The sequence below is a fragment of the Neoarius graeffei genome, chromosome 17, assembly GCF_027579695.1.
Source record: "Neoarius graeffei isolate fNeoGra1 chromosome 17, fNeoGra1.pri, whole genome shotgun sequence".
Lineage (NCBI taxonomy): Eukaryota > Metazoa > Chordata > Actinopteri > Siluriformes > Ariidae > Neoarius > Neoarius graeffei.
The window spans coordinates 44,554,675-44,573,418 of NC_083585.1; the positions used below are offsets into that span (position 1 = coordinate 44,554,675).

General features: G+C 40.5%; 1 protein-coding gene across 3 annotated transcripts; it reads right to left on the reverse strand.

Moving 5' to 3' along the window:
• Nucleotides 1-230: 230 nt before the first annotated feature.
• olfml2bb (olfactomedin-like 2Bb) lies at nucleotides 231-18,446 on the reverse strand. 3 transcript variants are annotated; one of them, XM_060944298.1, is made up of 8 exons: nucleotides 18,035-18,446; nucleotides 16,931-17,197; nucleotides 14,807-14,914; nucleotides 13,033-13,194; nucleotides 7,653-7,833; nucleotides 5,173-5,601; nucleotides 2,622-2,798; nucleotides 231-1,822 (listed from the first exon to the last, which is right to left on the reverse strand). In XM_060944298.1, the coding sequence occupies exons 1-8, from the start codon at nucleotides 18,212-18,214 to the stop codon at nucleotides 1,218-1,220; spliced, it is 2,109 nt and encodes a 702-aa protein (XP_060800281.1). In that variant the 5' UTR covers nucleotides 18,215-18,446; the 3' UTR covers nucleotides 231-1,217. The 3 variants fall into 3 exon arrangements, with proteins under 3 accessions (XP_060800281.1, XP_060800280.1, XP_060800282.1); XM_060944297.1 differs by having other exon boundaries at nucleotides 5,173-5,604; XM_060944299.1 differs by lacking the exon at nucleotides 13,033-13,194 and having other exon boundaries at nucleotides 5,173-5,604.
• Between the last annotated feature and the right edge of the window lie 298 nt (nucleotides 18,447-18,744).

Consider the following 18,744-nt stretch of genomic DNA (forward strand, 5'->3'; position numbering starts at 1 on the left):
AAAGTATTTAAAAGTATCCAAAAACTGTTTTAATTCAAATTGGAAGGCAGTCTTTTTTCAACTATGTATTCATTTAATTTCTTTATGTATACTGGTATGTATTCCGTTATGTATTATTTATTCGTTATGCATTTCATTAGGTTTTTTTTTCATTAATTCATCACTCTACACAAGTACAGGCATGGATTTATTTTAAATTAACTACATTATTTACAAAATACATACACATTTTTTTACAAGCCGTAACAATAACTTTGTCATTAAAGTCCTCAGTATACTTAATGCAGAATCAGCAAAGGATTGTTTTGTTGAAGACAAAACCACATCCATCCATCCATCCATCCATTCATCCATCTATTATCTATAGCCGCTTATCCTGTGCAGGGTCGCGGGTAAACTGGAGCCTATCCCAGCTGACTATGGGCGAGAGGCGGGGTACACCCTGGACAAGTTGCCAGATCATCACAGGGCTGAGACAAACAACCTTTCACATTCACACCTACGGTCAATTTAGAGCCACCAATTAACCTAACCTGCATGTCTTTGGACTGTGGGGGAAACCGGAGCACCCGGAGGAAACCCACGCAGACACGGGGAGAACATGCAAACTCCACACAGAAAGGCTCGAACCCGGGACCTCCTTGCTGTGAGGCGACAGAGCTAACCACTACACCACCATGCTGCCCAACAAAACCACCTGCACAAGCTTAACAAGCTCACACACTCTGTGGTTTTTGCCCTGACTGTTGCGTACAAGTGCTCCATTACAGTAGGTGGTGCTGTTTCAATTTCTGTGACTACAGGAAGAAGATTGCCACTTCTCAAAGTCATCTTTTTTTATTTTTATTTTAGAATGAATCTTGGGTACACCTCATTTGCAATGACCAGTCACAAACATGGTTGGCAAGAAGCCTCTGTATGACATCTGCAATTGCATCAAATTTTTCATAAAAGCCAGCTGAATGATATCGCCACATGAAGTATGCTGAGGCCTTAACTCGGTGACCATGTTCATCATGAAATGATAAGCACATGAGGGAAACATGCATTTTACACAATGCAATCAGAACAACAAACAACAATAAAATAGTGGCGTGTTATAAAAAATATATACTGACCATGTAGACTGATCTACAATCCACTGAGTCTTGTAAATCTTTTACAAAAAGTGCAGAACAGTAATCGAGTTATGATTTAGACATCATCTAATACAGTAATCAATAGGCAAATATGACATCATAGGTCATTTGATGGCCCTTGTCCCAGGCGTAGAGCATGTGGTCCTTTGGGTTATAGTCAATCTGTGTGGTGTAAGTGTAGTTGTTCATGAAGGGCAGCCGTGGCACCATCTGAGTGTGTGTGTGCGTGTCAAAAGCATAGCTAATGGTGGCATTTATGCGCTCATAGCTGTCCACAGCATACAGGACACCACAGATTACAAAGCTGTTCCCATAGCTGTTCCTTCGCAGGCCCGTCCTCCATGTGTTCTCTTTCTGCAGATCAAAAGGATTGATTTTGCACAGGATGATCACTTCCTGGTGGAAGCCTTCTTCATCTAGAGCCGGATAAACCAGCCACAAACTACTCTCATCCACAGCAAAGTCCACGTCTGAGTGTCCCCTAAAGCTCCATGGTGCCTCCTCATCTTCGTGCTCAAACAAGGCATCATGCAGTGTGGTCCAAGCCGCTATGTAACGCAGACGCAGGTCGTATTTGATGATGTCATGAGAAAATGCCCGGTTGTAGTAAAAGGCGCCGTTGTAGACCACATGGCCCGTGCCAATCCAGTTGTAGGGGAGTTTGTAGGAATTGCTGAAGCGTCCTGAGTGGACAGAAAATGAAAAACACTAATATTAATACCCACAATGCCAACAGTTTGACCAGTATGAAGCAAGACCAGCTTTACAAAACAAGACACACCATTATCAGTACTTTTATAGTCTAAAAAATTTTATTCCAGATCAATGGCCACAATGTGTTTGACTAAAACCAAAAGCACACCAATTAACATCTACAAGTCAAGCTACTATATCCTTATATTACAGTAACAGTCCATACTATGTTGTTGTTCTTGTTGTTCTAACAAGTACTGGGATTCAGTATTATTCAGTATTAATATTTTGTACAAATTACTATTAATATTCATTAAATTAGATTCGTATGAAAGTTTGAAAGTCATGGTGATGTAACTTGGACTGGGAACTACATTTACAAGTGATAACACATATGTGATAGACCATGATAGAACTTACATTGGCTTAATTAGTGATCATAATTTTGCTCTCTAATAGAATCCAATACATCAAAATTAATCAAGGAAGGTCTGCTGTCCACAAGGGCCAATTTGGAGATCAATTGGCTAATTAAATTACATTACAATACTTTTATGGTAGCTTGCCACCACATGTGGTAAAAATCTTGCTGCTCACGTAACATATAGAAAATGCTGGTATATCACTAATAGAGTACAACTTTGGCCTTAAATTTTCTATCTACAGTATGGCTTTCTGTATGATGTCCAACACTTAAATTAATAACATTTAGACTAAATAAGATTTATTATCTTATTAGAATTAGTGTTAGTGGAATAAGTACAGTATTTCTGAGAGTATAATAACCACCTTGCTTGAATGTATCCATATCACGGAATTCCAGCAGGGTGCTGCCATAGTAGTAGTTTGTGACATAAATGACATTGCCATTGCCTTTTGGGTCCTTCATCCAGGCACCTTCATTGCGACCATATGTATTGCGAGTCACAGGGTCAGCAATAGTAGCTAATGTGTCCTTGCATACACCTACAGATTATAAAGACAAAATAATATTGCCAGGAAAAATGCAGCATTTTTGGGAAGCTTTTGTGCTCCTGAAGAGGAGAAAAAAAAACCCTGCCCCATTCAGAAGGCAGTACAACGTCAGCATTCTTAGATTTTGAACATAATTAAGGCAGCATATATTTCTTTCTTGAAGGCAAACATATAATTGTGTACACTAGTATCAAACATTTGCTTCTTTAGTTTTTTAATGCAACGGTAAATGAATAAAGCAGTATTTATAGTCTGTCTCACTCAAACTATTGTGGTGTAGGACACTGCAGCAAAACTTTTCTGAGGCAGCCATCTTGAGCTGCTTTTACATGGGCACGTGCACTCGAACAAGTTGTTCCCGGAATAAGTTACCCTGGTGCAACTGCCCGTCTAAACCCTAGGGTTAGGGTTAACCCTAACCCTAACCCTACCTTTCATAGCTTCAGACTGAGTGTTGTACCGGTTGGACAAGGAGAGGAATTACTGTCATCAACATCAACATAAAAGTGATTCTGTCTTGCTGTTGACATTCTTGGAACATCTTGATGTGATGCATTTGCATTTATATTCTGGATCCTTATGTTCTGGATCCAAAGTTTGAATGGGAAATTATTTAAAAATGAGTTCACATAGGGGCAGCACGGCGGTGTAGTGGTTAGCACTGTCGCCTCACAGCAAGAAGGTCCTGGGTTTGAGCCCAGTGGCCAACGAGGGCTTTTCTGTGTGGAGTTTGCATGTTCTCTCCAAGTCTGTGTGGGTTTCCTCCAGGTGCTCCGGTTTCTCCCAAAGACATGCAGGTTAGGCTAATTGGTGGCTCTAAATTGACCGTAGGTGTGAATGTGAGTGTGAATGGTTGTTTGTCTCTGTGTCAGCCCTGTGATAACCTGGTGACTTATCCAGGGTGTACCCCACCTCTCACCCATAGTCAGCTGGGATAGGCTCCAGCTTGCCTGCGACCCTGTAGAACAGGATAAGTGGCTACAGGTAATTGATGGATGGATGTACAAAGACATGATTTTTGGTATGTATTGATACTTACTAGGGCATCCTCAATATTTGGGCCTTTCTATGGTAGTGCCTGTGGCACCTGAGCATAGGGCTCGCAACTCTTCCAAAGCTGATGTATGGCCAGTAGGAGTGAGGAGACCCCTCATGCGTCATACACCACCACAGGAGAATCCCTTTATAGCACCAATCCTACCATCTAGGCTTCCTAGTTACCCACTGGTGGGAGTTGGATTGGTGAGTACCAGGGCGTATCCATGCACACTGCACCTCTGGGGCTCCAACCTACTCCAAGATCTCTAACTGGTTAACTTGGGACTGTGCGGTACCCGGTTACCATGGTGCACCTCTGGGAGGTTATGTTAGAGTCTTGCCTATGGAGGGGCAATGTACCAGCAGGGGAGACTGATGCACTCAGCTCCCTTTTCAGCCCAAGGGTCAATCTGGTGACTGCAGCTGAAAGCAAGAATATGAAGCATACACTACACTCTACTGATGCATTGATAAATAACCTACTTGCTATTAAGTGACCAGGGGCATGGTGTTGCTTGCTGTTGTGTGCTGCTTGCAGTAAACTCCTCATTCTTAATTTTATTTTTAAGATATTATGGTGGGCGGCACGGTGGTGTCCAAAAAGGTACATATATGATCCCAAGTAGTACATAAAAGGTACAGATAAGTACGGTGGCGGCACGGTGGTGTAGTGGTTAGCACTGTCGCCTCACAGCAAGAAGGTCCTGGGTTCGAGCCCCGGGGCCGGCGAGGGCCTTTCTGTGTGGAGTTTGCATGTTCTCCCCGTGTCCGCGTGGGTTTCCTCTGGGTGCTCCGGTTTCCCCCAAAGACATGCAGGTTAGGTTAACTGGTGACTCTAAATTGACCGTAGGTGTGAATGTGAGTGTGAATGGTTGTCTGTGTCTATGTTTCAGCCCTGTGATGACCTGGCGACTTGTCCAGGGTGTACCCCGCCTTTTGCCTGTAGTCAGCTGGGATAGGCTCCAGCTTGCCTGCGACCCTGCAGAACAGGATAAAGTGGCTAGAGATAATGAGATGAGATGAGATAATCATCCGTTATTTTTGGCCTCATATTTCATGTGCAAAAGTAGGGAAGCAAATGTCAGACACTAAACATGTTTTGGCTGGATGTAAACTCAGAAACTGTGTACATATGAATTTTCTTTATCCTATTCCCTTATGGGTAACTAACGTTTATTGTTTTTATTTGTTTTGAAATGATATTGTGAATTTTTCTATGAAATCTAAGCACATGATATAATTTATAATTTATTTTTATGATATAAAATTCAATATCAACACATGAGCATGTCCAAATACACCATGATCTAAAATAACTTGAACTTACCAGAATTATTTGGTGATTCTGTAGAGACTACAGATTCTTCGTCCCAGCTGAGTCGAGATTTCACTTTATGTTTTCTTGTTGCAGATGTGGAGTTGTGCTGTGGTTTTGGAACTTTAGGAGGAGCAGAGATGGACGTTGATCTGTTGGTGGTCGTTGGCTGTATGGTGGTGGTGGTGCTGGCGGTGGTGGTGAAGGTTGTTAATGAAAGTGGCGTTGCCGTGCTAGTTGTAATCATCCTCTCAGTTTCCCAAGACTCCTGTTTAGGTTGTTTTGTGATGGTTAGTATGTTTGTGGTGGTTTCTTTGTTCAGTTTTGGTGCCATAGTGGCAGTATTGTGAGGGCCTGAGGATTGAGTGTCCTGTTGTTTGGGGATCTGGTCTTCTATTATTAAATCCACTGAACCGTCACCACTCAGCACATCATCTATTCCTGCTGTGGAAGATTAACAACGGTGGGTAGAAGAGCTTAATAAAAATGTTTATGAAGGTTTTAAATCATCCAACATTTGAAAGGAATAGCAATGGAGAGAAAATGAAGCCAGGATGAAACCCAAAAAATGGTCAACATCCATCCATCCATCCATCCATCCATCCATCCATCCATACCATTTAAATTTTTTTTAAATGTATAACATCCTAAGGAATTAGTTATATCATAATGAAACCCACTGCCATACAAGTATAGATAATAACTTTGCAGTAAACTTGCAAGATTTGAAATACAAGGTAGTCTACATTTCCAAGAAGGAATAATATGTTCATGGTGTTATTTGAGTAATTTATCTACTCAAATATATGATTACATTGTAGTATGAGGAACACTACTTGATAATGGAATTCAAACTAATAAAATTGTTGCAGTTTTTAGTACAGCGACAAAGAACAACATGGTTAAAAACAGCAACAAACAGAAGTGCCTTTTCTTCAGGAAAATGGTAAAAACTGGAATTACATTTTGCTGTAGCTCATTAGTTCAGTGCTAGAAATTTGAATTAAATTACATAAGAACATATAAGGGGCGGCACGGTGGTGTAGTGGTTAGCACTGTCGCCTCACAGCAAGAAGGTCCTGGGTTCGAGCCCTGCGGCCGGCGAGGGCCTTTCTGTGTGGAGTTTGCATGTTCTCCCCGTGTCTGCGTGGGTTTCCTCCGGGTGCTCCGGTTTCCCCCACAGTCCAAAGACATGCAAGTTAGGTTAACTGGTGGCTCTGAATTGACCGTAGGTGTGAATGTGAGTGTGAATGGTTGTTTGTCTCTGTGTCAGCCCTGTGATGACCTGGCGACTTGTCCAGGATGTACCCCGCCTCTCGCCCATAGTCAGCTGGGATAGGCTTCAGCTTGCCTGCGACCCTGTAGAACAGGATAAGCGGCTACAGATAATGAGATGGATGGGATGGAAGAACATATAAGCTGTGGATAGTGACTGAAAGAATAAGGTCTTGAATACAGGTGGCAGAGTTGAACTTCCTTTGCAGGGTTATTGGGCTGAATAAAGATGTTGAGTTTGTTTTAGCACTTTACAAAAGTCAGCTCCAACTAGATATACAGTACTAACCAAAAGTTTGGACACACCTTCTAATTCAATGGTTTTTCTTTATTTTTGTTAATTAAAAGACACTTTGTGTTTTAAAGTAATGATGGATGTCATTTCTCTTTACTTAATTGAACGGTTCTTGACATAATATGGATTACTACAGTTGTGTTACAGGGCTGTTTACTGTATTTTTATAACTTACTATTTACTGTTTAATCTCAAACACAATTAATAAGGCAAGAAATTGCACTCATTAACTTTTGACGAGGCACTTGTTAATTTAAAAACATTCCAGGTGACTACCTCATGAAGCTGGTTAAGATAATGCTAATAGTGTGTAAAACATCATCAAGGTAAACAGTGGCTACTTTGAAGAATCTAAAATATGAAATATTTGTGGGAGGTGTTTAACGTTTTTTTGTTTACCACATAATTCCATATATGTTCCATATGTTATTTCATAGTTTTGATGTCTTCAGTATTGTTCCACAATGTAGAAAACAGTCAAGGTACAGAAAAACCTATGAAAGAGAAGGGGTGTTCAAACTTTTGACTGATACTGTATGCATACCAGGCATGCCCCACTGGACAGAGACACTAGGGCAGACCTAGCACCTGCTATACATACTGTATCTCGCATTTGGCTTGGGAACATCTGGAGATCCCCCAGGAAGAGCTGAAATCTGTAACTGGGGATAGGGAAGTCTGGGCTGACTTTATCATCCTAATGCCACTTGACCCTCACCAGAAGAAAATAAATGAATATTTTTAAATTCTTTTTTTGTAGTAATTATATGTACAGGACATGCAGAAGGCAGGAGATGGTGATTAGCGTGGAAAAAAAAACTTTTCAGTTTTCCTTAATGATGGCAATAGAGATTAAGCCCAAGGGCAAACAGCGCAAATGAGCAAGTCAGAATTAAGCACAAGCCATGTGGTGCAAACTCACCGTTCTGTTCTCCATCATCATCATCATCAGTATCAGCTTTATAGAAGGTCATGCTCCTGATGTTCACCCCATTAGGTCCCATTTTGCTCTTCACTGATTTCTGGTCTTCTGAATCTTCAGCATGACTCTTAAGTCGCCTGCTGGAGTCCTGGCTCCCTACAAACCTCTCCTCGTACTTCTTCTGCAATCAAATCATGTATCTTTATCATGATTCAAATATCCGTATCTGTATCTGGGTTTAACGAGAAGCTAGTGTGGCCTAATTTGGAATGGTTTTCTTTTATTTTTTAATATGAACCCTACCACTATGCCCACATTAGGTAAAGGAGTAAAGTTATTAGATAAAGGAGTAGATCTGGAGGGTCCTCAGGCATAGAATGTTTTGGTAAACTGGGATGTACAGTATGGATGCTGTCAGTCCCCCACTCACTCACTCGGGTTTGTTGACGGTGTAGTGGCTGGCTGCTTTATGTCCCGGGGTGCCCTCATGCCTGTGTTACCTTCTAGCTCTCCCCTTTTAGTTATGCTGTCATAGTTAGTTTTGCCAGAGTCCCTGCTTGCACTCAGTACAAAATGTATACTGTTCTTACTCATCAGGTGACATCGGGCATAACTAACAACCTGTGCCCCCCCCGTCCCTCTGAGTTACATGTCGAGCCTGAGCTCGAGAAGCTGACCTCTTCTGCTCCTCGAATCTGTCTGATCCATCCTGATGCCCTATGTCTGGCTGGAGTCTCATCACATTGCTCCTGTGGAGGATGGCCCCATATGGACAGTCGAAAGTCACACTTGGAAGACGCTCTGGAGACTTACAGTAATGCTTTTATGGCTGAGGACTACAGTTGACTTGCTAAGTTTAGGACTGCAGTTGTCATGAACAGTTTTGCACTCAAGTCTCCATCAATGAACAGTTTATAACTTCAACAAAACAGACTTCATGTTAAAACTATAATGAATTTCCTGGTTTCACAGTTGCACTTTGTGACTCTATAGGACACTGTTATAGAAGCAAGTTATTTATAATCACATTGTCTGTTATCACCCAAATGAGGATGGGTTCCCTTTTGAGTCTGGTTCCTCTTGAGGTTTCTTCCTCATGTCATCTGAGGGAGTTTTTCCTCACCACCGTCACCACAGCCTTGCTCATTGGGGATAGATTAGGGATAAAATTAGCTCATGCTTAAAGTCTTTAATTTTCTGTAAAGCTGCTTTGCGACAATGTCTATTGTTAAAAGCGCTAAAAAATAAACTTGACTTGACCCACAGAAGCACTGAAAAACTCACTTAGGGTGTTGGATAAATTAGGGATAAAATTAGCTCATATTTAAAGTCTTAAATTTTCTGTAAAATTGCTTTGTGACAATGTCCATTGTTAAACGCGCTATACAAATAAACTTGACTTGTTGGGGGGGGGGGGGGGGGGTGTTGAACAGAAGTAGAAATGTCAGCATAGTCAGCATGATTTGCGAATTCTGGCTCTAACAGTTCCTCAACCTCAGCTACATCCCTTGAGTTTATAATTGTTATCAACTAGAGATTTTCAGCTAGAGAACTATTTTTTTGCAACTGTCCATTATATTTTATAAAGAATTTTGGTTCTATTTCCCAATTATAAACAAACTAGTAGCCAAATTGAAACCCTGACCAAGAAATCATTCAGGATGAATGAATGTGGTATATGTGGAAATCCATGGCCTGAAGGTTAGAGGAGCACCTTTAGGACCAAAAGGTTGCCAGTTTGATTACCTGGACCAGCAGAAATGGCTGAAGTGCCCTTGAGCAAGGCACCTAACCCCTAACTGCTCCCCAGTATCTGGGTATACCGAACACTTCTCTGGATAAGAGTGTCTGCCAAATACGTATATTTTTGTCCCTTCATTTTTCATGATCTTTTTATTTCACTGTTCATTCATGGCACATTATATTTAAAAGGTATAATGTGCTTGTATTCATGTCTGTATTTTTATCAGTTTAGAACACATTATCTGTCCATTCCAATTAATATATTTGTATTCAGCTTCATCCCCAGTATACACACATGACCAAATGTGGTTTTATGCACTGCCCTTCTTTCATTCTGCACTGGAACTATGAGGCTAATGTGGGCTGCTGTGCTCGTCATAACTCCAGGACATATCTGAGGAAGCAAATGTCAGAGACCACACATCTTGGATAATTGACTAAATTTGGGTAAGGGGGTAAAACTATGGATTTAAAAAAAATTTAATTTATTTTCCAAGCTGGTACTTTAATAATAAGCTACATTGTGAAATAAGGAGGAATTTGTGGCGTAGATTAATGCTTGGGGACAGGCTTTGGGGAAAATGGCTTTGATCTAATAATACTGTATTAAAGTCTGCCAGGCTGACACAGCAAAGTCAGCTAATAATTTCCACAGAGCTGGAACTTCGAGTGATGCTTGGTTAGCCCTGCTAACAACTGTATCCTTACAGTATGTGTGTAATTACAGGTTAGACTGTGTGCTTGGACTTTGGCTTAGGTATGCTTTGTGTTTGGTGTTGTTAACTTAATTTTAACATTAGAATTGTTCTGATAACTTCAAAATGTGTTAAAATGGGGGGGGGGTCAAAATCTCCTGGGATGTTTAGGCTTCAGTGATTATTGGATGGAGGTTGCGATTTGTGCTGTGTGTTCAGCATTTCTTGCGGCTTATGCAATGTGGAGATCCTTTACTTTATTCAGTGATTTTATAGCAATTCGTGATCTTATTTAAGATGACATACTTCTTAACAAATATACAGACTAAAAGGTACCAAACTTTCCTGGTCACAGAGTCATCGGTTGTACCTTTAGTACCTATAGTTTACCTTTAAAGTATAAGTTTCTTGGTGCTGTAGACACAAATAAGACAGACAGTATACACAGTATATAATCATGATTGTTGAATTTAGCGCTATCATGTGGTTGTCATTCAGGCACACTGGAGTTGTTATATTTGGTACAGGAACAATGGTGGATTTTTTTAAAAGCATGTTAGAACAATAGACTGAACCAGGAATGTGTTTCAATGAAGACGCCTTTGTATTCATTCTGGATCTGCAGCTTTTCTCAAATCATGTTCCTTAAATATCATGTATCTTAAGTCAGTTTAAATTTACACTATATTCATTACATTACATTAGATTAACGGCATTTAGCAGACGCTCTTATCAAAAGCGATGTACAACATACCCAGAGCAGCCTGGGGAGCAGTTGGGGGTTAGGTGCCTTGCTCAAGTGCACTTCAGCCATTCCTGCTGGTCCAGGGAATTGAACCGGCGACCTTTTGGTCCCAAAGCTGTATATTCACCTTACCAAATGGAAGATTAAGGGTGGCACAGTGGTGTAGTGGTTAGCAATGCCACCTCACAACAAGAAGGTTCTGGGTTCGAGCCCAGCAGCCGACGGGGGTCTTTCTGTGTGAAGTCTATATGTTTTTACCCATGTCTGTGTGGGTTTCCTCTAGGTGCTCTGGTTTCCCCTACAGTCCAAAGACACGGGGTGGTCTTGGGCTGAAGTGCCCTTGAGCAAGGCACCTAACCCCCAACTGCTCCCTGGGTGCTATAGCATGGTTGCCCACTGCTCTGGGTATGTTTGTGTGTTCACTGCTGCTTCAGATGGGTTAAATGCAGAGAGAAATTTCACAAGTGTACATGTGATAAATAAAGTTCTTCTTCTAAAGGTACAAAAGATGTGGATATCACTACAGCAAGAAGGAAAAGCACTGTTTTTTTCCAATTTGTTGTTTTTAAGAAAAAATCAGCAGCTAGTTATGTTTTATGATTTTGTTTGGTTACTGAAAAAAAAAGTTCACTGACTTTAAAAAGGTTCATGAAATCCTGCTTTTAAAGTTATTCGACTTTAGTGTGAAGTAGCGAGTGTTGAGTAAATGAGATATACTCATGTGCCCACCAGTGGCCTGCAGGAAACTGTCTGTGGTTGGTCATCTGCCATGTCAGTCAAATTGCCTCTTTATGTGAAAGTATGTAGTTCTTGGCTGTGTTTGTTGACAAAACATACCAGAATCTCTAGTGAAAGCTAGACGTCTGGCTTGCAAGTCTGGCTGAAGTTGGGACCTCCTACTTCATTATCAGACATCTGTCCTTGGTGTGAGAGTGTCTGGGAGCTACCACAGTGCATGAAAGGGGTTACTGGTGTGTTGTGAGTGATTGTACACTACCATTCAAAAGTTTGGGGTCACCCAGACAATTTTGTGTTTTCCATGAAAAGTCACACTTTTATTTTCCACCATAAGTTGTAAAATGAATAGAAAATATAGTCAAGACATTTTTCTGGCCATTTTGAGCATTTAATCGACCCCACAAATGTGATGCTCCAGAAACTCAATCTGCTCAAAGGAAGGTCAGTTTTATAGCTTCTCTAAAGAGCTCAACTGTTTTCAGCTGTGCTAACATGATTGTACAAGGGTTTTCTAATCATCCATTAGCCTTCTGAGGCAATGAGCAAACACATTGTACCATTAGAACACTGGAGTGAGAGTTGCTGGAAATGGGCCTCTATACACCTATGGAGATATTGCACCAAAAACCAGACATTTAGTAGAATTTAGCAAGAATAGTCATTTAGCACATTAGCAATGTATAGCATGGATTTCTGATTAGTTTAAAGTGATCTTCATTGAAAAGAACAGTGCTTTTCTTTCAAAAATAAGGACATTTCAAAGTGACCCAAAACTTTTGAACGGTACTGTACACACTATAATTTACAAGACTGACACAGAACCATTGTAGTCCCTTGACTACAGTGTTAATCCTTAACAGCTCAGCTCTGTGCTTGGATTGGATTCTGTCTCACTTCACAGCTGCTGAATAATTGATTGCAAAGTTATGAGAGGTCATTTTTTGTTGTTTCTCCCACTTTTGTTGGAGCTCAATATCTAGTTACTGAACTACCAATCTGGAAAGAGACAGGAAATATGTTATTCCCACCCAGGGAGCAGGGCCAGTAATGCTCTCATGGGATGTTTGCACAGGTGAGAACACAGCAATTTCACTCGGGTGTGGACAAAAAAACATGTGAGTGAGGAGATCGCAGTCCAGTTCCAATCGGACTCTGGTACAGTTTATTGCAGAGATTCAATCCTTAATCAACACAAACGCAGGATGTGAGCCAAACATACCATCTATTTTGGGTTCTAGACAGCATTTTTTGTAGAGCTGATAAACTGGACTTCGGGGACAAATCTGTAGCACAAATGCAGTGTGGTATTTGGGTATGTTACGTAGCGCAAACGACTTTAACACGTAATTCAAATTTTTTGGTATATGATAGTGTTTGGAATTTGTTGTCTATCACATTTGTGTGTGTGTGTGTGTGTGTGTGTGCTGACTTTGGTGCATCTCAGCATAATCTCTCTCACCTCTGTGTGTGAGAAAGCTGCAGCCACTTTATTCTGCAGCGAGGGCTCCAGCTCGCTCAATCGTCTTTTCTTCTCCAGGTGATAGTGGGCACGCGAGTCCTTCCCTTGCCCTTTCTCTTCTTTCACGCTCCCTTGCTCCTTTGTCACATTTCCGGAAAATGACTGGAAGGAAAAGATTTGCTCAGCAGTGGTCCAGGGTGAAAACATACTGAACTCGGATGCCCTTTGTCTGATGCCAGTAAAAAGGAGTAGAGCGTGAATTCTTAACCTGCATTCTTCTGAAACCTAAAATGGGTTGCAATCTGTTGCACACATTGTTCCTTCTTACTCCAAATGTAGTTAATCAACCAAGATATGCAGCAAGTTCAGCAAGTCACCATTTCTTGGACTGTTGGATTCGGATTTGGTTTGATATGAATTTTCTGTAACAGGAGCTTGGATAGTCAAGTTTTATTGCTCACTTAGCAACTGTGAAACCATGTAAGTAAAAACCATCAGACATCAAATATGTCTTTGCTCACTGAACATATATGAGGTGTGTGTAAATTTCATTTTTAGCAATACTATTCCCTTGACGGTGCTCTGAACAGAGTCTGTTCAACCATCTATTCAGGTGGGTGTGTATATTTTGCGCATATACACTACCGTTCAAAAGTTTGGAGTCACTTTGAAATGTCCTTATTTTTGAAAGAAAAGCACTGTTCTTTTCAATGAAGATCACTTTAAACTAATCAGAAATCCACTCTATACATTGCTAATGTGGTAAATGACTATTCTAGCTGCAAATGTCTGGTTTTTGGTGCAATATCTCCATAGGTGTATAGAGGCCCATTTCCAGCAACTCTCACTCCAGTGTTCTAATGGTACAATGTGTTTGCTCATTGCCTCAGAAGGCTAATGGATGATTAGAAAACCCTTGTACAATCATGTTAGCACAGCTGAAAACAGTTGAGCTCTTTAGAGAAGCTATAAAACTGACCTTCCTTTGAGCAGATTGAGTTTCTGGAGCATCACATTTGTGGGGTCGATTAAATGCTCAAAATGGCCAGAAAAATGTCTTGACTATATTTTCTATTCATTTTACAACTTATGGTGGTAAATAAAAGTGTGACTTTTCATGGAAAACACAAAATTGTCTGGGTGACCCCAAACTTTTGAACGGTAGTGTACTTACAGCCTTCTATTTTCAGGAATTCTCTATAGTTTTTCTGTAAACCTGTAGTTATAGCTTCTGTTCACTGTACTCTCTATACCTCTATACTATATCTGTAATTCCATTTCGGATCGTTAACCTGCAATTTATTTCTATATTTCAGTCTTTTTATTTTCATTCACACTACTCCAACTAATCAGTCAATTAACATAAAGTGTTGGGTGGTGTAGTGGTTAGCACAGCAAGAAGGTTTGGGTTCAAGCCCAGCGGCTGACTGGGGCCTTTCTATGTGGAGTTTGCATGTTCTCCCCGTGTCTGTGTGGGTTTCCTCCGGGTGCTCCAGTTTCCCACACAGTCCAAAGACGTGCAGTTAGGTTAACGTGGGGCAGCTATGGCTTGAGGTTGGGCTGAAGTGCCCTTGAGCAAGGCACCTAACCCCCAACTGCTCATTGTTCACTTGTTTGTGCATGTGTGTGTTCACTGCTTCAGATGGGTTAAATGCAGAGGTTAAATTTCACTGTTTGCTTAAGTCTGTGTTTGAGTTTATCTGTGACAAATAAAAGCTTCTTGGCTAATCTCTGGTAAAAGTTATCATAATGATGAAGATTGGAGAACATTTACCTTTTCTATGTTTTCCACACGTGCCAGGAGTTTAGTGGTGACTGAGTGCAACTTTAGCAGATCCATCCCATACAAAGCCCCCTCAAGTAAGTCCATGATGGTGGAAAGCTGTTAGAGGAACAGATTTTGGTCAAAAGAAACTCCATGTTGTAGAAAAAAACATACTGGCTTTCAAGTAATGGTTTAACAGAAAATCAGTTAACATAATTTTCTCTTTATCTATCTATCTATCTATCTATCTATCTATCTATCTATCTATCTATCTATCTATCTATCTATCTATCTATCTATCTAATCAATACTGCCACTTTTGCAGTTTTTATATTCATTTATCTCAATTCTTGTTTATATATATATATAATCATTACATTTTTATCTTTATATTATATAGTTAACTTGTTCTTGGATATATTTTTATGTTTTCGGGTTGTTCATCTGTCCGTGCGTGCGTCTGTCCCAAAACCTTGTGAACACGATATCTCAAAGGCTAATGAAAGGAATTTCATCAAACTTTCACCATTTGTGTGCTTTGGGACAAACATGAACTGATTAGATTTTGAGGTTAAAAGGTCACAGGTCAAGATTACTGTGAGGTCAAATGTCCATCCCCAAACTTTGTGAACACCATATCTCAAAGACTAATGAAAGGAATTTCACCAAACTCTCACCATTTGTGCACTTTGGGACAAAGATGAAATGATTAGATTTTGAGATCAAAAGGTCTAAGGTCAAGGTCACTGTGAGGTCAAATGTCTGTCCGAAAACCTTGTGAACACAATATCTCCAAGGCAAATGAAAGGAATTTCACCAAACTTTCACCATTTGTGCATTTGGGGACAAACATGAACTGATTAGATTTTGAGGTTAAAAGGTCACAGGTCAAGATTACTATGAGGTCAAATGTTCATCCCCAAATCACAACTTAATAAAGCGTATAGTCTACCAGGCGGAGGCATCCCCATCGACGCCGTTGGCGTCGAGTTCTATCTAGTTCATTCTACTTTATGTTGTACAGTGTGTTTTTTTGCATATCTGATAACTTGCTGGCGGCACGGTGGTGTAGTGGTTAGCGCTGTCGCCTCACAGCAAGAAGGTCTGGGTTCGAGCCCCGTGGCCGGCGAGGGCCTTTCTGTGTGGAGTTTGCATGTTCTCCCCGTGTCCGCGTGGGTTTCCTCCAGGTGCTCCGGTTTCCCCCACAGTCCAAAGACATGCAGGTTAGGTTAACTGGTGACTCTAAATTGACCGTAGGTGTGAATGTGAGTGTGAATGGTTGTCTGTGTCTCTGTGTCAGGCCTGTGATGACCTGGCGACTTGTCCAGGGTGTACCCCGCCTTTCGCCCGTAGTCAGCTGGGATAGGCTCCAGCTTGCCTGCGACCCTGTAGAAGGATAAAGCGGCTAGAGATAATGAGATGAGATAACTTGCTGCTGTAACATAACAATTTCCAAACTTGGGATCAATAAAGTAAATCTATCTAGCTATCTATCTATTAATTAAACCCAAATGTACCTGATCAGATACAGATAAGATGTATTTGGTGTCTGAACTTTGCTTCTTTAGGAGTAATGGAAGTCAGTCTCACCAAAAAACAGTATTTACATGCGGACATGGTTTAGGACACAGTGCAATTTACTGTAATCTTTAAACATGAACAAAATTTTGCTGTATAGCTGAAAACTATGACATGTTGCGACTGGAGTCACTATGTTCCTTAATACAGATTCGTATTATTCCAACCCCATGCTCCGCCCTCCAGATTTTGAAGTTGAAATTGTACCAATTTATACAGACATAGTTTGTGTTTCAACTTCATTATACATACTAATGATCTCTGCTATTCTACTATAATCTTTCATTTAAAAAAATAAGATTACATAGCTTAACAGTGTGATCTGAAACAAGTACATATATGAAGGTTTGGCTTGTATTTATGAAAACATTTGGGGTGAAATAGACTTTCATTACTTGTCAGCTACATTATTGGCGCTCCAATGCAAATCTATAGATGCAAACATGCCTTAGCTCCATTTGTGTTGAATGAGGAGTGTATATTTAATTTTCAACCAAGTAGCTACAATGAATACAATGCAATGAAAATTTCAGAAGTGTTGTTCCTCTGTTTTACCCTGACATCATCTTTCCCAGCCTCTTGGAGCTTCTTAAACCTGAAGTCTCCTTCGCAGGGATTGAGGGCAGACGGAGGGGTAATGCAGGCACACTTCTTACAGTTGGGTCCAGAGCTCACTGTCTCCACTGTGTAGAAATCCTCAAGCTTTCCAGTCCCTTCTTCAATACGTCTGCAGGCGCTCCTGCTCAATGGCCTGACCACACACTTACAGCGGCAATCCGGGCCCTCCGAGAGAGTCTTTACTTTGTCATAGTCACCTAGGAGCTGAAGAGTGAAATCAACAGTGTTAGATTAAGACTTTCAGAGTAGACGTGAGTCACTGTGAGCTGGTGTGAATCTTTATATTCTCTTAATGTTCCCTTATCAATGATTAATGTATTGAAAGTTTCACTGATATCCACGACTATATAATTTTGTACATCCAGGTTTTATTCTTGTACCAACTCAATTAAAATGTAGTGGATTTGCACAGAGAAACACAGCAACTTTGCAGGAGTCACTTATATTTGTTTTACTAGTAGCCTAAAATTGTGCCTTGACAGTATATAGAATAAACTAAAGATGAAAACCTACACCTTTCTGCTGTGTTTACTGCCCTAACAGATTGGTTTAATGACACACTGCATGAGCATGAAATTATTACAGTTGAAAATAGTTTGATCAAACTATTGCAGATTGATTAAAAATATCCGGTACGTTGCAGACATTAACTGAATTTCCTTTTGCAGGACTTTGTAGTACAACACTTTGTGGTGTATTCGATCTATTTTAACAACATGAAGAGCTTGAGTTCAGGTGTGTGCCATAAAACCTCAAAGTATGCAGAGTACACAGACTAAAGGATTTCTCTGTGAGAAAGGCAGACGAGACAACAAGCAATTTTCTAATTTAAAGACAGCAATTTCTGCACTCAAAGGGGAAAAAACAAAGGAAAAAAACCCAAACTGTTGCTTTTATTTTTTATTTTTTTGCTTTGCTAGTGCATTTCTCAATGCCTTGAAGAAATCTTTCCAAAGTTTTAAACCTGTTATTCCTTTGGTACCTTATTTGAGCCATTCCTGCCATTGTAATCTCTATCACATGGCCTTTGGTTAACTTTACCTGGGTTAAAATGTTCTCCTGATTGTCCAGTTCATCCTCCAGCACTGCATCTTCAAATTCCTCTGAAAAAACCTGGTTTTGTTGGGATGCGCTCTCCATCGCACCAGTCCATGCCAATGGTACAAAGCAAAGTGTACCACTCCAAGCCAACAGTAACAGCCTTAATGAGAGCATCATCATTCTGATTATCCGGAAATCCTCTAATCACCGTTAAAGGGTCCTAAAGTGATCTCTTCTTAGTTTACAGTCCAGAAAGCTTTGTATAGACTATTTATATTGATGAATAAATTAATTTAATAGTTTACTAATCCCTCCAAGATGTGAAAAGCTTCTATGATGTAATATACAACCTGTTTAATTAGAAAAAAAAAAGTGCTGTTGATCTCCAGACTGTGCAGGTTGTGCTGTAGCTTTGGACATTCTCTGATGAATGGATCCCTGAAAGGTCAGCCGGCAAGCAAGAAGGAAAGTGGGAAGGACTTGACTCCATCACTGCAGACGGGGAGGAGTCAGACGATTACAGACTAGAGCACATTTTTGCTCCCACGGCACTGCACATTTTAGTGTTTCCAGCTCTAGTACACATTTAACCTCTTAAAGTGATGGTTACGAGCTGATCAGCTGAGCCAGGGGTGGTTTTTGTTTAACTGTTATGTAACAGCATATTTGTCAGAAGTGGCCATTAATCAGTAATGAATGATGACAGGTAT